At 38.6% G+C, this 21,853-nt stretch overlaps 1 protein-coding gene across 3 annotated transcripts in view; it reads right to left on the bottom strand.

Annotated features, from left to right (window-relative positions):
- Mios (meiosis regulator for oocyte development) overlaps positions 1-18,200 on the bottom strand; it is a 33,411-nt gene extending 15,211 nt beyond the window's left edge. Inside the window, exons 1-5 of one of the 3 annotated variants that reach the window (XM_087901732.1) lie at positions 18,067-18,200; positions 15,612-15,679; positions 10,037-11,370; positions 9,666-9,764; positions 3,324-3,578 (exon numbers count right to left, since the gene is read on the bottom strand). In XM_087901732.1, the coding sequence (XP_087757858.1) occupies positions 3,324-3,578; positions 9,666-9,764; positions 10,037-11,330 (1,648 nt within the window). In that variant the 5' untranslated portion in view covers positions 11,331-11,370; positions 15,612-15,679; positions 18,067-18,200. Of the gene's footprint in view, positions 1-3,323; positions 3,579-9,665; positions 9,765-10,036; positions 11,371-15,611; positions 15,680-17,506; positions 17,877-18,066 lie in introns of those variants that run through there. The other 2 variants (XM_087901733.1, XM_087901734.1) reach the window with 2 other exon arrangements.
- Between the last annotated feature and the right edge of the window lie 3,653 nt (positions 18,201-21,853).

The raw sequence follows: 21,853 nt of genomic DNA, 5'->3' as shown, positions 1-21,853 counted from the left end.
AGAAACAATTAATAAATGGGACCTCCTGAATCTGAAAAGCTTCTGTAAAGCAAAGGACACAGTCAACAAGACAAAACAACAGCCTACAGAATGGGAAAAGATCTTCACTAACCCCACATAAGACAGAGGTCTGATCTCCAAAATATACAAAGAACTCAAGAAATTGAACACCAAAAGAACACATAATCCAATTTAAAAAAAAAAAAAATGGAGGACAGACCTAAACAGAGAACTCTCAACAGAGGAATCTAAAATGGCTGAAAGACACTTAAGGAAATGCTCAACATCCTTAGTCATCAGAGAAATGCAAATCAAAACAACTCTGAAATTCCATCTTACACCTTTAAGAATGGCCAAGATCAAAAACACTGATGACAACTTATGCTGGAGAGATTGTGGGGTAAAGGGAACACTTCTGCATTGCTGGTGGGAATGCAAGCTGGTACAACTCCTTTGGATATCAGTGTGGCGATTTCTCAGAACATTAGGAAACTAACTTCCTCAAGACCCAGTAATGCCACTTTTGGGTATATGTCCAAAGGACACTCAATGGTGCCACAAGGACGTGTGCTCAACTATGTTCATAGCAGTTTTGTTTGTCATAGCCAGAACCTAGAAACAACCTAAACGCCCCTCGACCAAAGAATGGATAAAGAAAATGTGGTACATTTACACAATGGAGTACTACACAGCCCAAAAAAATAACAACACCTTGAATTTTGCAGGCAAATGGATGGAGCCAGAAAACATTATTTTGAGTGAGGTAACCCAGACACAGAAAGATATTTATAACACATACTCACTCATAGGTGGTTTTTAAACATAAAGCAAATAAAGCCAGCCTACAAACCACAATCCCAGAGATCTTAGACAACAATGAGGACACTAAGAGAGACTTACATTGATCTAATCTACATGGGAAGTAGAAAGTAGAAAAAGACAAGATCTCCTGAGTAAATTGGGAGCATGGAGATCTTGTGGGAAGGTTGAAGTGGGGAGGGGAGAGGCAGGGAGGGGAGCAGAGAAAAATGTAGAGTTCAATAAATATCAATAAAAAATACTTCTTTGAAAAAAACAATTCATGTACACACTTGTAATCCTGTGCATAATAATTATTTTTTTCTGCAGTACTGGACACTGAATTCAGAATCCCACTGGAATGCGTTCCCACTGAGCTACTTCCACAGCAGGAAGTACAACACTTAACTTCCAAGCTCTTTGTTCAGTAGTTTCCTATATATTATATTATTATTTGGTACCTAAATGGAGACAAGTGAGACCATCTTACCAAAATCACTGCCACCCTTATCAGTAAAGTCATCTATGCTATCTCAGAGTACTATACACCACTATTACAATTTTCAAAGTTTTATTTTCCTATTTCTAATTATATAATATATATACTGATATACCAAGTATCAAATGGAGAAAACAAGTGTTTCAGTATTTTTACTATACTATACTTTGAACAATTTCTAGGCCAAAATGAGCTATCAGAATTATCATACAACTGTACTTTGACATACTTACAACAAAGCATCCATTACCACTAATTTTTATAAACTGTTTTGTTTATGTTCTGTGGTGTACAGGCTGCTAGCAAGCTGCCAACCTACTCTTCAGTTCTGCATGGCCAAATGTGAAAGCTACAATCTCCCTTTGTCTTTTCTCTTAAGCGTTTTCTACCTTTCAGACAGCCCTTGACTCTAACCCTTCTTCCTCTGCCAATTAAAAGTACCTTCCCCCCACTTTCTGTTCTTAGTAGCTTCATTACTCACTTTTACAAAAATGCTTTCCAAAATACTTGGTGCTTCATTCTTTTGCCTACTCTATTATTAAGTTTTAAGTCTTTTAAAATAAAAGCATAGGAATAGCAAATTTTCCAGGTACATATAATAGAAAACTATGTTTTCTGGTTGTAGCAAAATTAAGTTAGAAATAGAGTCCTTTTGGGGAGGAAGAACTCATTAGCGCTACATATTGAACCCAGAGTCTCACATGTGTCCTTTTTTAAATGGCACTACACACCTCTCACACTTCAAGTGCAGAAGGCTTTCTCTGAAGTAAAGGTAACGATGCTCAAGCTAAAGATCTAACTTTTTTAACTTTTAGAATGAAAATAAATATATTACAGTCAATGGCATTTTTTATGGTATAACTGAACTATAATGCATTAAAGGTTGGCCAGAGTAAGTAAGAATTCATTACTTTGAAACTCAGAAATAATTGTCTATGTGCGTTAAAGATAATTAGCTATATATACCTTAAGAATTTAAGTGAACTATACCTAATAACAATAATAAACAAAAAACAAAACTTGTCATGCAGTGGTGGGGCATGAGGTGGTACACGCCTTTAATCCCAGCACTCAAAAGGCAGAGGCAGGCAGATCTCTCAGTTTAAGACCAGCCTGGTCTATAGGGCACGTTCCAAGACAGCCGGGGCTACACAGAAAAACCCTGTCTCAAGAAAAGTGGGGGGGGGGGGGAGGCAGCAGTAGGGTAGTAATTCTTGGTTTTTGACTGATTTGTTTCTCTAGAGAGTCCTCTAGCAAACTGAACTTTATCCTCTCTCTCTCTGGCAAATCGAACTTTATCCTCTCTCTCTCTCCCATTTCTCTCCCCCTCCTTCCCTCCTTCTCTCCCTCCCTTCCTTTTAAGGCTACACAGGACATATGTTTCAATCAAACTCAAGTAGAAACATTTTCCAGATCACAATATGCTTTTCATAAGATTCTATACTGGTCAAAACAAAAATATCATCTAGTGTCCTACCAAAAGAGAAACTATATACTAAAATATTGCTTACAAACAAAAGCAGTTCCAACAGACATTCCTCAATGTATATGATTCTCTTTAAAACAAAATAAGAAATACATGTGGGGAAACATATTATTATTAAAACATCATTTAAGAACATTTTGGGGTTTTTTTGTTTGTTTGTTTGTTTTAAATATTTATTTATTTATTACGTATACAATATTCTGTCTGTGTATATGTCTGCAGGCCAGAAGAGGGCACCAGACCTCATAACAGATGGCTGTGAGCCACCATGTGGTTGCTGGGAATTGAACTCAGGACCTTTGGAAGAACAGGCAATGCTCTTAACCTCTGAGCCATCTCACCAGCCCAGAACATTTTGTTTTTATTAATCTATCCTGAGGCATATATAAATGGAACTGTCTAATATTTACTGCTTAGCACCATACACTTTCTCTTTCAATAAAAATGTATATAGGATATTGGCTAGGTAACTAAAAACTATCCACATCCTTTCTTTAGCAGATTCTATGAACTGCCAGTTCTCAGAACATAACCTAATACCTTTTTCTGAAGATGCCCCTTCATTCAGGATTTGGATTGCTCGCCGAATATCCAAGTTGAACAAAGCCACTGCAGCAGCTCTTTCCCATTCTCCTTCTTGCACAAGAGAGTTCAAAAATGGTCCCACATCTACATCCGTTCCTTTCTTTACCCACCCACAAAGCTGTAATGCTAAAATCCTCTCTTCGTTTAAGTTCTGAATATCAGTTTGTTTATCCAAGCCACTCCAATTATGTCTGCTGCTTTCCACCATTCCTAAAAACAGAGAATGCTTTATATTATTTTATTGCTATTTTGAAATATATTAGGCAACAGTTCAGCTTTATGAAAAAAATGTCAACAGCATTTAGGAAATTCAATTTCTCAGCCATAATCTTACAATAGCATAAAAAAGCAGTATACTAAAATTTTAAAACATTTTACACCATAGTTGAATTACTAAGAAGCTACCGCTATAAAAATGGATGCCGAGACTCACTAAGCTGAGTCACTGCTTCAACCCTCTAAGCTAAAATAGATGCCTGTTCTCTAACTTACCACTTGTTTCCTGTGTCCTGTACAGGCACTGTACAGACTGTCTGTTAAATACAGACAGTATTTAACAGAGATTCTCACATCTGATCTCTCAGTAGAACACAAGCTCCAACAGAGCAGGTAGTTGAATTATTTTATTTGCAAGGAAAGCCCTCTGCCTTGGAGCCCCAAGCACTTGAGTTCTCGTCATCTCCTCCTGCATATATGTGGTCACACATTCCTTAGCAAGACTGGACCACCTCTGCCTGACTGCTATATACCGTATAGCTATCCATATGCATGAAAAAATGAGATTACAGTCATCAAAGGACTTCAAGGTAAACAATAAAGAAAAAATACAATGGGAATGACCTGACTATGTCTCACTCTGCTATTAAATTAGAAAACTATATATTATCTTTTTTTAAAGGAAAAAAATTACTATTTTCATAGCATTATAATGAAATCATGGTAGCTGGCTATAAAGGCAAAGTAATTTCATTTAAGCAAATAAAGACAAAACAAACATGAAGTTTAGTTTATCAATTAACTATAACACATTCCTAAGTGTTCTAGAAAGTTTTATGATCATATTATCAAAAATACAAAAAAATATTTTCAGAAAAAAATAAATTATGAATGAGGAAATGTGAGTGTCCATATTGCAAACTTCCTTTAGTAATTTAGTATTTAACACATGTAAATTAGTATTTAGTATTTTACACATGTAACTTACAGCAATTATATATTTATGTATATATTACATTTATATAATGTGTATATTTATATATAATTATATGTAATATGTATATGTAATTATGTGCAATATGTAAAATGTATATATATTTATATATAATTTTATATATATATATATGATACTTATATAAATAACTTGGTCAATAGAAAATAGATGAGCTTTTGGAATTCAATCAGCTTGCCAGGTAGTAGTGGCACATGCCTTTAATCCCAGCACTCAGAAGGCAGATGCAGGTGGATCTCTGTGAGTTTGAGGCCAGCATGGTTTGTTAGTTCCAGGACAGTCAAGGCTACATAGAGAAACCCTATGTGCAGGGAAGGTGTGTGGGTGGGGGGCAGGTTCAATCCACTGACTGTAGGCTGAATGAAGTAGGGCCCCAGGATTCCTACAGCTCGGGAACCACATAATGAATAATCACCTCCTCTGGAATTTAAACTGAATCTACGACTTGCTTCTAGACAACAAATTATAGCAGAGAAGAAAGAATTGTACAGATAGAGCTAACTGAGGTCCTTACTCAACTGGGCAGTTATGTAGTCTAAGCCTAAGTCAATCAGGCCAACCCTTAAAGAGAGTCTATAAGTAAGAGTTGCAGTAGGAAAGACCTCTTGGTCTTAAAGCAGTCAGAGCTGCCATCTTGGTAAGAGAGTCTGTGGGAAGCAAAGAACTGTAAACAACCTTCAGGAGCTATGGGTAGGCCCTGGCCACCAACCAACTAGAAAAAAGGACACAGCTTAGTTCTACAACTACAAGGAATCCTCAGCCTCTCCGCTTCTGGTTCCATAAACCCTAAAAATGACCCCCACTCTGGTTAGTAAAGGATATGTGCATATTTCTTTCAAAGCCAAATCTTATCTAGATCCAATTCTTTCCCATTCCTAGGAACTTTATCTCCTACATGTGTCTTCAACCTGCTTCTGCAGTTTTTTAACTTGACCAACAATCACATGAATTTGGAAGAATATTCTTAACTCTAGAAGGAAATACACTGAGCCACAACATTCATCTTAGCTTTGTGAGACTTTGAATAGTACCTAAGTACTACTAAGTAGTGACTCAAGGAGACAATGAGACAATTAATGTTAGAGAAAAGTAGCAAATGATCCAAAACTGACTACATTTGATCTGTCAAAGGATTAAAAAAAAAAGCATTAGAATGAGAAAAATAGCTGAATGTAGTGGTGCATGACTTTAATCCCAGCATGGTGGCCAAGACAAATGAATCTCTACGAGTTCCAGACAAGCCTGGTCTATATAGTGACCAGGACAGTGAGGACTACATAGAAAGACCCTGTCTCAAAACAAACAAAAATTATATAAAGAAAAATATTTAAAACTTAGTTATCACTTTTAAGTTAAACTTGATATATGTACATCTATGTATATAAATAAAAATCACTTAGTCTAAACATCTTACAAGGAATAAAAATAGGTCTAAGCTTTCCAATTTACCTAAAATTCATACTTTTAAATAACTTGTATGATTATCAATGTGATGGGGGGTTGTGACAAGTCTAAAATATTATCTATGTCAGTATTTTAAACTATACCTTTTTGCTTTATGGAAAAGTTGTAATGTAAGCTTATAAACTAATTAAATAATTACAGCTGAATTAATCATTTTGTGTTGTTGTGAATTAAACCTGGCCTTCAATGTGCTAAGCAGGAGTTCTGTTGCTGAGCTATATCATCAGCCAAAAGGGATTTTCCCTGGAGGGGTTAGCAGTGGAGGGTAGAAGGTAGAAAGGTTGGAGATGGGGAGTGAAATGCTAAGTACCAATCTATTGCTGAGCTGAGCAACACTGTAACACAAAAACTACCATCCCCCCAGACAGGCTCTCATGGAGCCCAAGCCAACCAAAGATGACCTTAAATTTCTGAGTCTTCTACCTCCACTCCAAGAGCTGGGACTATAGAGGTGTCAGACACACTCAGTGTTAGCAGTGCTGGGGATTAAATCTGGGCTTCATGCGTGCTAGGAAAGTATTCTCCCAGCTCCAGCCCAAATCACTTATTTTTAAATAGAATATTTTTAATTTAATGAATTGAACTCTGGCAGCTCAGGGATTCTTTCTTAGTTTGGCAATTATGCTGTAGGTAATTAGGATTATCAAAAGAAATATGACACCATTAATTTCAAATGGATCATTACACTACAATTTTAATACCTATAAAATTTTAACATATCTATGAAAATCTATGCATGATATACATATCAATACAAAAATGAAAAACTTTTCACTGAATCTCATATTGCCCATATTCATAGGATCAATACTTTATTAATGTTTTCAAAGGAAACAGCATATGCAAACATTAAAATACCAATGCAAAATAAAAATGTCTCAAATCACCAATCAGATAATATTCATTTGTATGTCACACATACACACACACACGTATGTGTATAATATATAATACACTATATATAATACATAAAATAATCTACTATAAGATAAAATATGTCATAAAATAATACACTATAAGAAAACTTCGGTGTTAAGAAAACAAAAACACAAAACTTAGCTATTTTGTTCCTTTAAATCAATTTGAACAGATAAATTCTCTAGATCAAAGTTAAACTTTTTCAAACTTTATTGTGTTGGGTGAAAAGTCAGCTAGTCTTTTATTAAACAACCTTCTGCCATATTAAAGACAGGAAGTGGGGTGAGAAAAATGGCTTCAGTAGTTAAGTCCTAACTACAATCCTGATGACCCTGAGCTGCACCCCCTAGACTTCACACAGAAGGCCAGACGAAATGCATCTGAATCCCAGCACTTCCATGGGGGACAAAGACAGGAAATTCATCATGGGCTGGTAGACTGGAGTATGAAGTTCATAAACAGTAAGAAAGACCCTCCCTCAGCAAGGTGGATGGCTAGAAGTGACTTCCAAAAGTTGTCTTCTGACCTCCACGTGTGCAGCAGCATGTGCATGTCCACACTCACACACGAACATGGTTTTTCCAATCAACATTTAAACATGCTTAATTTTATGCTGAAGGAGAAAAGAAAGCAACAGCCCTCCCTCTATTCATCGCTAGAGTCTGCCACTGGTTATCATCCTATCCTCCCTCGTACAGCCTGTCTTTAATTATGTATAGTTGATGACTTCTCTTCATACTGTCAGCTGTTTCAGTCAACTGAAAGCGATTTCTTTCCCTTGTCTACATGAATATATGGTTCCATTTTTTCCTATCCTACCACTGTTCCCCCTTTAAGGCATTTCTTTCAGTTCTTACAACAATTTCATCTATTCCATAGAATATCAGGAGTTCTAACATACTGCTTGCTCTCTGGTTATATTCCTCCTGTATTCTGAACTCTTAGCCCATTGTCCAATACCATACATTTTACTGACATAGTACTTAATTCTTTGTGAGGGCAGTTTTTTTCCTTTTCTTTCTTTCCTTTCTTTCTTTCTTTCTTTCTTTCTCTTCCTTCCTTCCTTCCTTCCTTCCTTCCTTTCTTTCTTTCTTTTTTTTTTGGCTTTGATCCCTCAGAAAAACACTCTTTAAAAAAAGAGAAAGAAAAGAAATTATCCTTTTTCACTATACATACCAATCCAAGCTCCCACTCCTCTCCTTCCCCCACTCCCACCACATACCCTCCCACTCCACCCCCATCCAGTCATCAGAGAGGGCATGGCACACAGCCCTGTAGAAGATCCAAGGCCCTCCCTACTATATCCAGGCCGTGCAAGGCATACATCCAAAGAGAATAGGTTCCCAAAAAGCCAGTACAAGCAGTAGAGATAAATCCTGGTGCCACTACCAGTGGCCCCTCACTCTGCCCCAGCCATGCAACTGTCAACTACATTCAGAAGGACTAGTTTGGTCCCATGCTTGGTCCTTCCCAATCTGGCTGAAGTTGGTGAGCTCCCACTATTTCAGGTAAACTGTTTCAGTGGGTGAACCCATTGTGGTCTTGACCTCTTTGCTCACATTCTCATTCCTCCCACTCTTCAGCTGGACCTCAGGAGCTTGGTCCAGTGCTTCAGTGTGGGTCTCGTGGCAGCAGTTTTTAAACTCACAAACCAAGGTATATTCAGGTTCATAAATGGTGATATATGCCTGTCCTTTTACTTCTGTTAATAAGTAAGGCAGTTTCTCATTAAACTTACTCATTCTGATAAAGGTTACTCTTTCTGGTGTAGTTCTAATGGGAAAACACCAAATGAAACAGATCTAAAGCTTTCCAGTCATCTTTCAGCACTGTGCATCAAAGTAATTTCAAAGTCTTCAAAGAGAAAACCCACTATGCAGCACCTTAACTGTGCATCCATGCTAGTAGCATGGTGAAGCAAGTCCTATGAAATGATGGCTTTGACTAAATTATTCTTCTAGAATCTGAACTGGATGGAGTAGAAACAGACTAATAAAGCATGGAGGTTGAACCCTAAGAGACAATATAACATTATCATAATTAACTCCAAAAAAAAAAAAAAACAGTAAGAACAACTGCTTAAAGCAAGCAGTCTGAAAGTAGGTTTTTGTTTTTGGAAGGAGGGTGTCTTTATTCGTAAATAGTTTATCTATTTAAATCTTACATTATTTTATTCATTAACTGATTCCTTCACTTACTCATCAAGAACTTTCAGGTATTCTTCAAGTTAGGCCATACTTTATGTTATAACATAGACCTTGTGAAAGTATTTGGGAAGCAAAATCAAAGGGATCTTCTTCAGTTAAGAGAGCTTTTAATTTAGTCTTTAAAACACAAGATGCTGTGATAAAATCCAAACTAACAATCAGCATCTCATAAATGCACTTGTATACTATCTCCCCTAAAGTGGGTCTTCAAATAAACAGCACAGAATAATAAAGAGATTTAAGAAATGTCTGTATTACATCAAAGAATCAACATTCCTTCCACAAAACATCTGGATATAATAAATACACTCAATATACCTAACAAGTCACTAAAATATCTGATCAGAAAGCCAAGAGAGAGTTATATAAAGGTATTTATTTATGTACACAGTCCTGAGATAATCTTAATTTTAATCAACTAGGAATCAAGAGTCCAAAAGTTATAAATGTATTTGAAAATATAAAATGGAATTTTCTTACCCAAAGATGATTTTACTATTGATTTAATTCCTGCATAAACCAACGATCCTTTGTTGCCTGGAGATTTTTGATCCATATCTTCTGTATACTGTTTCATAAGTATTTAAATGCATAGGAAATACTGGTAATTATGCACAATAAAATATCTCAGTTAAAATTAATTAAGAGCAAATCCATAGTAAGAATCTATACAATTAAGACAGTTCCACTTTACTGACCACCTTTCCCACACCCAGTCTACAAACTAAAACTTTCAACAGTTTTCAACGATTTCACCTCAGAATTTTAGACTATATAATTTGTATTTGCATACAAAACATTCAGAGTATGTTTACCCAATTTACCTCAAAAGTTAGCAAGACAAAGGATATAGTGCAGAGTATACCAGAGTGACTTGAGTTGTGGGTCTTCATTTCCAGCTAAAATGTGGTTTCTCCATACCTGCTCTGTATCAAGTCCATACCTTGATAAAGCCCGGAGGCGCATTTTTGTTGCTATATCTTTTTCTAAGGAATTATCACTTTCTTCTTCTGCACATTCATACAAATGACGACCACAAGCCCACATTAAAGATGTAATTGGGCTCCAGGCAAGAGATATCCTTTCAAAAACAGTGAAGTCAGACATTGTTCGGTTGGGAGTTACAACTATCATTCGATTTTGACTTGTTGGATGCCATGCAAAGGAAGCAATGTAATTGTCACAAGGTTGCACACTTCTTTCAATTATTGTGGGTTCAGTTTCATCCCCAATGGGCGTAGGTGTATGCTGCATATCATACAGCCTAATAATATTACTATCCCTTGTTAAAGTAGCAAGCAGACCTGTCCTAGTTGGACACCATGCTACTTTTGTCAAGGGCTTTGGCTGCTCAGTCAAAGTCAAAACTGGCTTCTCAAATTTTCTAAGATCCCATATTGCAACCTGACCTTCATAGAAGGAAGCAACACGATCATGGAAGTATGGGTCGACTGTCACTCCTTGAACAGCTTTTGTATTTACAAACATCTTCTGGCTTGTGTTCCGAAGATCAAATATGGCTAGGTTACGATGCATGCCAGCAAGGAGAAGTTTCTGGTCTCGTGGAAGCCAACAAAGAGATAGACAAGCATCATTTTGTCCTAACTCATACAGTGGTTTTGTTACTAATAGTGTTGTTTCAGCTTCACCTGCTGAAAGTCTCACTTTTTCCATGGGAACAATATCAGGAGTATATTTGCTGCAGATATCCCATATTAGAACTGAAAAGTCAGCTCTGTGCTTGTCCAGACCAGCAGCAAGCCAGTTACTATCCAGTGGATTCCATGCAAGGGTATTGCATTGTCGAGCATGTTTTGGGACAAATTCTTTTCCTATCAAATCTTTAAACTTAGAATTATGATCTTGACCAAGACTTGTAAGTACAACTCGACCATTTGCTTGTCCAACTGCTAGGAGACATTCAGGATCATAATTGAGATACCATGCAACACATTTCATATAGGGTGTATCTGAATTTATTGATAGTAATGTAGCTGCAGAGTCTTCAGATAAACGTAATGATCCAGCTTTAAGTTCTGAATTCATAGCCGATTCCACATGATAAAGGCTCAGTTCTGAGTCACATACAACAAATCTATCAACCTGGTGTGGTGCCCACAAAATATCAGGCTTGGTACCGCTCATCTTTATTGATGGACGCAAAATGTCCAATCAGGTCCATTCACTGAAAGTGTTGAAAAATAAGGTTTAAAATATCAACAAATCACATTCCTTAAGTTGAATTCTCTACACAAAAACCTTCTTTTATCTCTATATTTGTATTTTTCTCTCCACTTACAGATTTAAGAAAATATTCATTTGATTAAAAATGGAGAAAGAAGAGTAACCACTTCCTACAATAAAGTGATCTAGTAGGAATCTGACAACCCTATCCCAGCTTTATTTCCCATGATAAATTATCTTAATTATACAGTTACTGGCACCTTCAATGTAACCTCGGGTTATAACAACTTTACTATGATGAGGAAATTAATAAGTACCATTCCAGTGAAGGGGGAAAACTTAAAAGTAGCACGAATCACACTCCTAAGCTATGGTTAGAGCAGCACTCAGTGGAACACTCTTCAATGGTGAATGTTCTATATTTGTGCAAACAAGGGAATTTCTAACCACAGAGAGCCACTGAGTGCTAGTTACTTCACTTTTGTCTAATATATGTGTATAATATAATGAAGCACACAAATGTGAAGTGTAATACGCAAGGACTTTTTTCAACTTTCAACAATAAGAATCAGGCTTTTGTAGCAGAGTAAAAACTGGAATGTACAAAAGAGTTACAAAATTTATCCTAGATTTGCTATAATTAGTTTTAGGATGACTTTCTCACCCTTCAATAATAAAGTTATTTAGATCAGTATTTCCCAAATTTTACTCATTCGTAGACCACTTATAATGCTACTGAATATTTCTCTTTAAACTGACTTTTTTTAAAATCAGAACATCAACTTTTAAGTTCATCAGTAGTTTCAGCAACCATGTGTATAGTGTATAATTATATTTTAATATATGCTAAAATAAATATATTATTACTATTATTATTTTTTAAAGGGTTCCAGATCTCATTACAGATGGTTGTGAGCCACCACGTGGTTGCTGGGAATTGAACTCAGGACCTCTGGAACAGCAATCTGTGCTCCTAACCACTGAGCCATCTCTCCAGCCCCAAATATATTATTTTAAAAAGTGTTTTATTGTGTTTTGCCTAAAAATTATCTGTTTATGAGTAGCAGTACACATATAACACTTACTCTGGAAAAATAAGTTATGTGACCATTAGAGGCGCTTAGTTTTTAATTTTATAAGGTTTGGTAAGTTTTGACTAAAAATGGGATAGTTTAAAAATCTTATTTGAATAATAAAGACTAGATGCAAATATTAAGTATTTCTAAGTGGCTGGCAAGAATTAAAAGGCTGGATACAAAATTAACATAATATTTATAAATTTCACTACAAATACATTTTTACAACCAGGTTTTACCTATATTTACTCAAAATATCAGGTATAGACTAATATACATTCCTAATAAAGATAAACTTTGATAAGTATTCAACTCACACATAATTGCTTTACCTCCTAATCTTGTAAATATTTTTAGATATGAATTCTCAATTTAGAATTTTATAGACTCAAAAATATATTTAACTTTTAAAAAAACAAAGTGTACAAATTGAACTCGGGGGAGGGATCTAAAAAACAATAAAAGGACAAGAATTTAAGAAGTGTTAGAAGGAAGGAATACATTTGTGAGGTGTAGGGAGTATATATGGTGAAAATACATTGTACATATCAAATTCTGATAAATACTTAACTTTTAAAAAGATTTTATTTTTAAGTATTGTATATATGCATGTCTGAGTGTTTATGCACATGTGTGCAGTGCCTTTAAAGGCCAGGAAATGGTTTTGGACTTCCTAAAGATAGGAGTGATGAACTATTGTGAGCCACCTGATGTGAGTTCTAGAAAATGAACTCAGGTGCTCTGCAAGGGCAGAGTGCTCTTAACTGCTAAGCCATCTCTCCCACTCTCATATAATTTAATGATTAGCAAAAAACATTTATGAATTCTCATACTGGAATTATTTTATTCTTTAACACTTCTGGAGCTCAGGATCAGTCATTTCAATTATATCCTTAATATCACTTTCACTTATTTCCTTTTCCAGTTTATTGTTTGCTTTTCCTTATTCCTAGATTATTCTAATTATTTACCTCTTTCCCGCGTCAACTCAAGGTACTACACTGAAGACATTCTCAAGGTACCATAAACTGCATGAGAAATCAAGGTACATATAATTTCCAGTCTGTGATACTAGCTCAGCAATTCTCTAAATCATCTTTCCATTACGATCCTTTAAAAGTCAGAATAACCTTTGTGTTGTTCATTGGGGTGAGCATACATGGTTTATGTGTTCATGTATACAGGTGTGTGTGCAAAATGCAAACATATGCAGGGCATGGGTCATGTTAAGATGTCTTCTATCAGGGCTGGAGAGATGGCTCAGCAGTTAAGGGCACTTGCTGCTCTTCCAGAGGACCCAGATCCCATTCCCAGCACTCATGTGGTGGCTAACAACTACCTGTAACTCCATTTCCAAGGGATCCCCTACCCTCTTATGACCTCCACAGGTACCAGTCACAAACGTGGTACAGACACGCACACAGGCACAACCCCACACATACAAGATGTCTTCTATCACCCTCTACCTCATTTTTAATATAATATTCCTAGCAATTCTTTGGGGATTTCATACACACAATGTATTTTGATCATAATCACTCCCTACTCTTCCCAACTACATTTCTTCCTTCTTACTCCTTCCATTCTTGGCCTTTTAGTTTTCAAGATAACCCACCCCATCCAATCATACACTTTATTTTTTGAGCCAAGGTCTCTTACTGAATTTGGAGCTCACTTATTTGGCAACACTAGCTGGCCAGCAAACTCAAGTAACCCTTCTGTGCTCTCCATGGCCTCTCCACTGCTGAAATTACAGGTCCATCACCATGTTCACAGAGATTCTTTTTTTTTTTGTTTTTGTTTTTGTTTTTCGAAGACAGCGTTTCTCTATGACTTTGGAGTGTGTCCTGGAACTAGCTCTGGTAGTCTAGGCTGACCTTGAACTCACAGGGATCCGCCTGCCTAGGCCCGGGAGTGCTGGGCTTAAAGGCGTGCACCACCACCACAGGGCCTTCACTGAGATTCTAAACTAAGGTCTTCAGGAGTGTTTACCAAGCACTATACTGAGTCATCCCTCCATACCAGAATAATCATCGTATAACACCAGTTATACAAAGCAACCAGTTTACACAAATAATTTGCCAATTAATTGTAAATACCTTCAGCCTCTACCTATTGTTCTAACCTTTTAGCATATTCTACTTGCTGTGTTTTAGCTACATTTTTTTTTTCTCTTCAATTCCTGGAATCCACCCCAATTCCCAATCACTTTATCTTTGCAAATGATGTTCGCCCTGGCTATAACATTCCCCTCACTCTTTTAATCAACCACATTCTCCTGTCTAGAAATATATTCTCACTGAATAGTATTCTTTCTCTTTAATCCATTTGAGTCTCTTCTACTAGATTATGTCTTCCAAGACAAAAGCTGAAATATCTTTTGTTTTCCATTGTACCTCTAGTACAAAGCATAGAACTGTCACTTAGTAGATGGTGAATATTTGTCTAATGAATGCATGGGGGCCCTTGAACACTTCTCACAACAGCTATTTCAACGTTTTACCTATTTCCTCATGCTTCCATCCTTTCCTACCCCAGAAGAATCAACATTTCTTTTTCCTAGTGGAACCTGGCTCTAAGCCAAGAACAAAGCTCGCTCTCACTGTTATAATTGGTTCTAGTGACAGAAGATCCAAAAGAACAGCATCCTAAAAGGAGATTACTTTAATATGCTGTATTCTATTATACTGTAACTGTTTATTTAGCACCTTGTATATTTTGGGCACTGTTTTCAACTATGGGAATACAGTGTTAAACGGGGACAGATAAATCCTATTCTAACAAAACTGCATTCTAATAACAGACACACTCAATAGAAAAGAATTTGAAAACCAAAAAATGAGAAGGAAGCAAATCATATAATAGGAACTGGCTAAGACAGCAAAAAGAAAAACTAGATACCACCTAGAGCAATGGTTCTCAGCCTGTGGTTTGTGATCCCTCTGGAAAGCTCTACCTCCAAAGAATATTTACATTACAATTCATAATAGTAGCAAAATCACAGTTATGAAGTAACAACAAAAATAATGTTATATTTGTGGGTCACCACAATATGAGGAACTGTATTAAGGAGTCACAACATTAGGAAGGTTGAGGACCACTGCCCAAGAATAAGACATAATAGGCATACCTATATCCTCACAAACAGAAGACATAATAGGCATACCTATATCCTCACAAATAGAAGCAGCTCCTTAATAAATATTCACATGTCTTGAGATTCTTGCTATGTCCCTGGGGAAAAAGAAAAAAAGAACTCAACACTTATATAAACATACTTTAATCTAGGACCCCATACTATAATTTTATTCTTGATACAAAGTATATATGGTAAAACAAAAATAAAACTTAGGTTACATACAGGAAAATACAGTTCAAAAATTCAAGAGTTACCGTAAACTAGGTAAAGTGGTTTACACACTATAATCTTCGGATTTGGGAGGTGGAGGTAAGAGGATCAAGAGTTCAGAGTCGACCTGAGACACAGGAAATATACCTCAAGAACAATTAAGATCCCTGTTTGTGATGGTTAGTTTGAATGCCAATTTAACATAATCTAGAATCACCCAATAAGAGAATCTCAATGAGGGATTGTGTAGATTAGATTAACCTGTGGGCATGTCTAAAGGGGATTTATTATCTTGATTATATGAATTGAAATAGGAAGACCAATACAACATGGGTGGTACTATTCCAGTAGACAGGGGATCCTGAACTGTCAGAGAGCAGAGAAAGCTAGCTGAGCAGTGAGCATGCACACTTTAGTTTACTGACTTCAGCTCCTGACTACAAAAGTAAAGTTACTAGCTGCTTCAAGTCCCTGCCACCTTGATGTCCCCAAAATGAAGGAGTGTCACCTGGAAAGCTAGCTAAAATGGACTCTTCTCCCTGAGGGTTCTTCTGTCAAAGTCTTTTTATCACAGCAGCAGAACTGAAACGAAGACAATGTCATTTTAACGCTGATTTACATGATTCTCAGTGACGAACTAACCAGCATTCTTATGCTATGCTCGTAAAATACTGTTAGCATCCACAAAATTGTGACAGGAACACATACAAAAATCACAGACCTTTTGAGTTAGAAAGGAACTAATGAATCTTTTTCATTTTGTGAGGGAATGGAGTCAAGAACAGATGGCTTGGCTCCTGTGCCAGGTCTGTCAGCTTCCATCTTAGACAAGAACTGTAGAAAGAATCAGCTACCCAGGGTGAAATGAAAATGACAGAAGTGACAGTGAAGCTGCTGGCCAGGGAGGCTGCTAGGTTCGAGCTACCGCCTAGGCTGTACAAAGATGGCCCTGGAAAAGGCAATGTGTCTGTAACTACCCTGAGGAAATCTAACATACAATGCAGATGCTTCTTGCTTACTAACATACATAATATGAATCTGGAAGAGAGAAAAGTAAGTAAGTAAATAAATAAATAAATGCGGACTCAGAAGTTCTTCAGTCACGTACTATCTTAGACCCTTACCAGTTCCTTAATAGTGGGTAAAATCTATCTATTTCCTCCTCACAAAGTTCTGCCTTCCAAAACTAAGGGCTCTCTGCTTCACACAGGTAATGGTATCCCTACTATTCTTCAAACAGCCCTGGGACGCTTTCAGATGCTGGAGACATTGCAAAATTTGTGAGGAGGTAGAAGTTTGCAATAATTTAGGTCCTTATCTTCAGACTTAGAAAGTGTTCATTTTTTCTTCAATGGTTTCTCAGCAAATGAGAACCATGGAGAGTCTCTGTTCACCACTAGAACATCTATAACACTATCCAAAAGAAATGCAACGAGCCATGGCCTGTAATTCTCTAGCAGGCACAGCTCAAAAGTAATAAATGAAATTTAGAATATCTTTTAACTTAATCTATCAAATCAAAAATGTTTAAAAATATACCGCCAACGTAAAGAAATTACTAAACTTTTTACATTTTTGTATTAAATCGTGGGAATCTAGACTTTACACTTAAAACGCGTCTCAACCCCACGTGGCAACTGGACACAAGTTCAATACACTACGATAACGCAAAAACATACAAATATATGCTTTGGGGGTGTCTTCTTTCTTACCGAGCTACATAGCTGTACGATACAGTTTCGGGAAACTTGCAGCACTACCATCTCCAAGACGATGCATTACACACATCTAAATTTTCGTTAAGATAATAGTTATTCAAAGCAGTCGACAAGAGTAGTCATTTGCTGAGCAGCTCAGCAAGGCAGAGGCTTCATTCCTCTCAAGGAATTTGCATTATTCGTGTAGGCAGCGAGCAGAGAACAGAGCTCACAGGGTGACAGGCCTTTTAACAAGACTTTAATAGGGTACAACTGGAACTCATCATGTTGTTATTCCGGGTACACCAGGCATCTGATCGCGACTCCCACGTCCCAGACACCCAGCTGAGCCGCTCGGCTCACGGGGACGCGGCTCCACACACGCGCCGCGGCCGCACAGAGGACGGCTGCCACGCGGCCGCGGGACGCCCGAAGGCTCCCCACGAGGCCGCCGGGCGTCGGAACCGTCCCACTGAGCAGAACGCCGCCCTCCCGCGAGGCTCTAAAGCAGCGGCCGCAGCGGCCACCCCGGGGCCCGCCCGCGCCGAGACCCGCTCTGGGCCGCACTCACTGACCTGAGGAGGTGGCGCGCCGCCACACAGCCGTTTCCGGCCTGACGCCGCCCCGCCCGCCGCGGGAGCCGCGCGCGGGTAAGATGGCCGCCGAAGCGCGGGCGGTGACCCGGGCCACCCGCGGGGCCCACGACCGAACCGCCGCCGCGGCCTGGGAAGCGGACGCCACGCCCCGAGTCACGCCCTCTCCCGCCCGGCGCCGCCCCGGGGCGGGGCCACCGCTCGGAGACCTCGTCCCCTCTCAAGCGCTCCGCCCAGGGGAGACCACGCCCCCATTCCAAGCGCTCCGCCCAGAGAAGACCCCGCCCTCGAGTGGCGCCCCTTGGGCGGGGCCACAACCTAGAGTTCCCGCCTTCCTCCCTCGCGGCTCCGCCCAGCGTAGGCCCTGCCGGAAGCCGTGAAAGCTAGCCCGGGGTTTGCATTTATTCTCAGGAGCCAAATAGCAGGATCCAACCAGTGCACACGCTTTGACATATGTGGTCCATTTTAATTAACACTGAAAAGTAATGACGGGCGATGTAGTACAAAGCTAAGGATTTGGGTCTCATAATTATTCCCTTTGGTTATCAGGACCACCAAGGACTGACTCATACTGTGTTGAAAAGTTGGGATACAGGAATGAGTAAAAAGACATGGTCCGTGTAGGAAATAGGACGGAAGAGTGATGGGTCTTTTAAGCTAGTTGAATACTAGTCGGGAGAACACCCACCTCAGGGTGGGTCGGGAGTGTCAGTAGAGCTTCTTTGAGGACCACTAGACTAACAAAGACAAACATGGATTACATGAAAAGGTAAAAGACAGGAAGAGTTCAAGAAGAAAAACCTAGTACTAAAAAAGAGCAAATGCTGGGTTAGGAAACAGGATAGCCCCCGGGAAGCAAGAGTTCCGCGCTTACCTGTGGGTTTGCTTTATGAAGTCTGGGTTTCCACTTGTCAGCCAAAGTCTGAAAACATTTAATGGACGAGTCCAGAAATAAAGAATTTATAAATTTTGATTTCTGGGTGTGATGAAATCTTTCTGGGTCCTTAGTCCAGCGCTGACCATCACCCAACCACCCTTTGTTCCAGCGTACCTCCTAATCTCCGGGTTATCAAATCTGTCAGGGCTTCCGTTCAAGTAACCCCTACCTGGTAGCCTAGTACTACATCACAACGCCTGCATCAATCACTTCATTTCATCTCATCACGTAGGCGTTATATTGACAAATCACCGCAAGAAGGGTGATTACGGTACAGAGAGCAAGAGAGGCAGAGGACTCTACATATTATAGTCCTGTTGGCCCGCCATACCCTCCAGCTCTGCCCCTGCAGGTTCACCCACCACAGATCAAACTACGTTCTGAAAATTGGGCATGGTGGGGCACATCTACAATATCAACACCCCAGAGGCTGAAGCAGAAGCATCAGTAGTTCAGAGCCAGACTCTGTTATATAGTGAGCGTGAGCTAGATTGGCTGTGTGAAAATAACCCTGTCTGTCTCTGTGTCTATCTTTGTATCTCTTTGTCTCATCTGTCTGTCTGCCTCTCCATATGTGTATATGTGTATGTCTGTGTTAAACTTGTACAATTTTCCTTGTCATGATTTACTAAATAATGTAGTATACTATTTCTTCATATAACATTTACATTGTGTACACTACTACAAGTAGTTTGGAGGTAATTTAAGGTCCAGAGAATGTATATAGGTTATTTGCAAATATCACACCAAGATAAAACATTTGAGCACGTGTAGATCTTGCTATCACTGAAGAGTACAAAGGAACAGCTGTTTTTGTTCTAACTATTATATTGTTGTTGTTACTGTGCATAATTTATAAATTAGATTTTATATAGCTATATTTGCATAGGAAAATATAATATATTTAAGTTTGATACAAGCCACAGTCTGAAGTGTCTACTGACGGACTTTATACACATATATATTAATTAAGGGGAAACTAATATATGAATAAACCAAGGAGGTGGAGAGAGCTTGAGAAGCCCTATTAGAAATGCACTGAATCAGTTTACTGCCTCTGCACAGGCTTTTTCAGAAAGGCAGCTGTGGAGTCCCTGACGATCTTAACTAAAGTAGTGATATAATCAGTTGTACCACAAAGAGCTGGAAAGGTAGAAAAGCCAAGTAAAAGATAATGAAGATTCAAATTACTAGTGCTGAGACAAGCAGGCTGCTTGTGAGGTAATTCAGAAGGTGAGACTAACCAAGTGAATGGTGAAGACTCTAGGGTGTGGCTCCTGAGTGACATTGAGATTCCCTTCAGTTGACTGACAGCCTGTGCTTGTGTCCTTGCGCTTGGCTGTGGGCGTGGTGGTAGCAACGGGCCATTTTGATAAGAGGATCAGTTTGAAGAATATATTACATTTTTGACTCCTGCTATGTAAAGAACATGAAATATAATCAAGGGAATAATAAATCAAAAGATCCACCTCTTTAGCTTGATCCTATCCCTCTTCTAGTTGGTTTTGGCCTAGGATATATAAGTAAGTAAGTAAGACCAACCTTACATTTTTAAAAAATGGCTTTAGCTGGGCGGTGGTGGCACACGCCTTTAATCCCAGCACTTGGAAGGCAGAGGCAGGCAGATCTCTATGAGTTTGAGACCAGCCTGGAGACTAGCTCTACAAGAGCTAGTTCCAGGACAGGCTCCAAAGCTACAGAGAAACCCTGTTTCGAAAAACAAAAATAAATAAATAAATAAACAAATAAATTTAAAAAAAAATAAAAAATGGCTATATTGGCACCTGTCCTAGTTGAGGCAAATTCCATCAATAAATGACTTTACTTCTTATGTCAGAAAAATGGAATCAAAACTACTAGATAGGAATCCCTAAAGCCCCCCATTGCTTCCTGCCCCAGTACCCCTTCTTCAATCACTGCCACCCTTGTAGCTGGCATATGGAGCAAGTGCACGCTTCTGCTCTTGTGAGACCTGAAAATGTCTACTTGGGTTTTTTCCTATGCTTGGTTGCCTTTAGTCTCACCATTTCTGCTGGTTACCACATTGACATGTTCAAACCACTCTGTTTTCTTCAAAGGAATTTTTGCTCCGTCGAATCCCATTTTCTTGTGTCTTCTAGAATTTTCTCCACTGCCTTTCATGCCTACCATGTTGTTTGCCAGAGGTAACTATAAGATTCACTCTGCCATTCCAGTGACCAAGGCTTCACCCTGCCATGCTGTTTGCCAGAGGTAACAATGATATTCACTCTGCCGTTCCAATGACCGAGGCTTCACCCTTGCATGTCATACACAGTTGACTGCTTCTCTCTCTTGAAATACTTTCTTCACTTGGCTCCCCATCATTAGCCTATTCTTGTTTGTTTTGGCCCCTGTGAGTTGGTCGTTTCTTTGACCAGACAAATGCAGTGTTGCTTCTCTGTTCTGCCCTGGCTTCTCTCCCCAGCTAGAAAGTTCTTTAACTACAACATTGCATGAATTAGCTTCTGCTTAATTCAAAGCTAATCTCTTATCCAAGACTGTAAGACTTCATGTATAAAGCAATGTCTTACTTACCTGTAGTCATCCTCCATTAAATTTTACAGTCCAACATGTTCAGTTTTCATTGTCTTTTCCTCCCTTCCTCTTCCTTTCTCACATTTCTTCCTTTCCTTTTCATTTTTTAAATTCTTTGTTTTGTTTGAGACAGGGCCTTGTTGTACTTACCAGGTTGACCACAAACTCCTGATCCTCTACCCTATCTTCTGAGAGCTGGGATTACAGTTGTGAGCTACCACATTTGAACTAACTACGACTTTATGAGAGCATATCTGCCTCCAAGTTTTAGCAAGA

The sequence above is a fragment of the Myodes glareolus genome, chromosome 25 (assembly GCF_982192425.1).
Source record: "Myodes glareolus chromosome 25, mMyoGla1.1, whole genome shotgun sequence".
In the NCBI taxonomy this organism is placed as follows: Eukaryota; Metazoa; Chordata; class Mammalia; order Rodentia; family Cricetidae; genus Myodes; species Myodes glareolus.
Note: the sequence above shows the minus strand (reverse complement) of the source record. Positions and strands in the feature narration are given on the sequence as shown.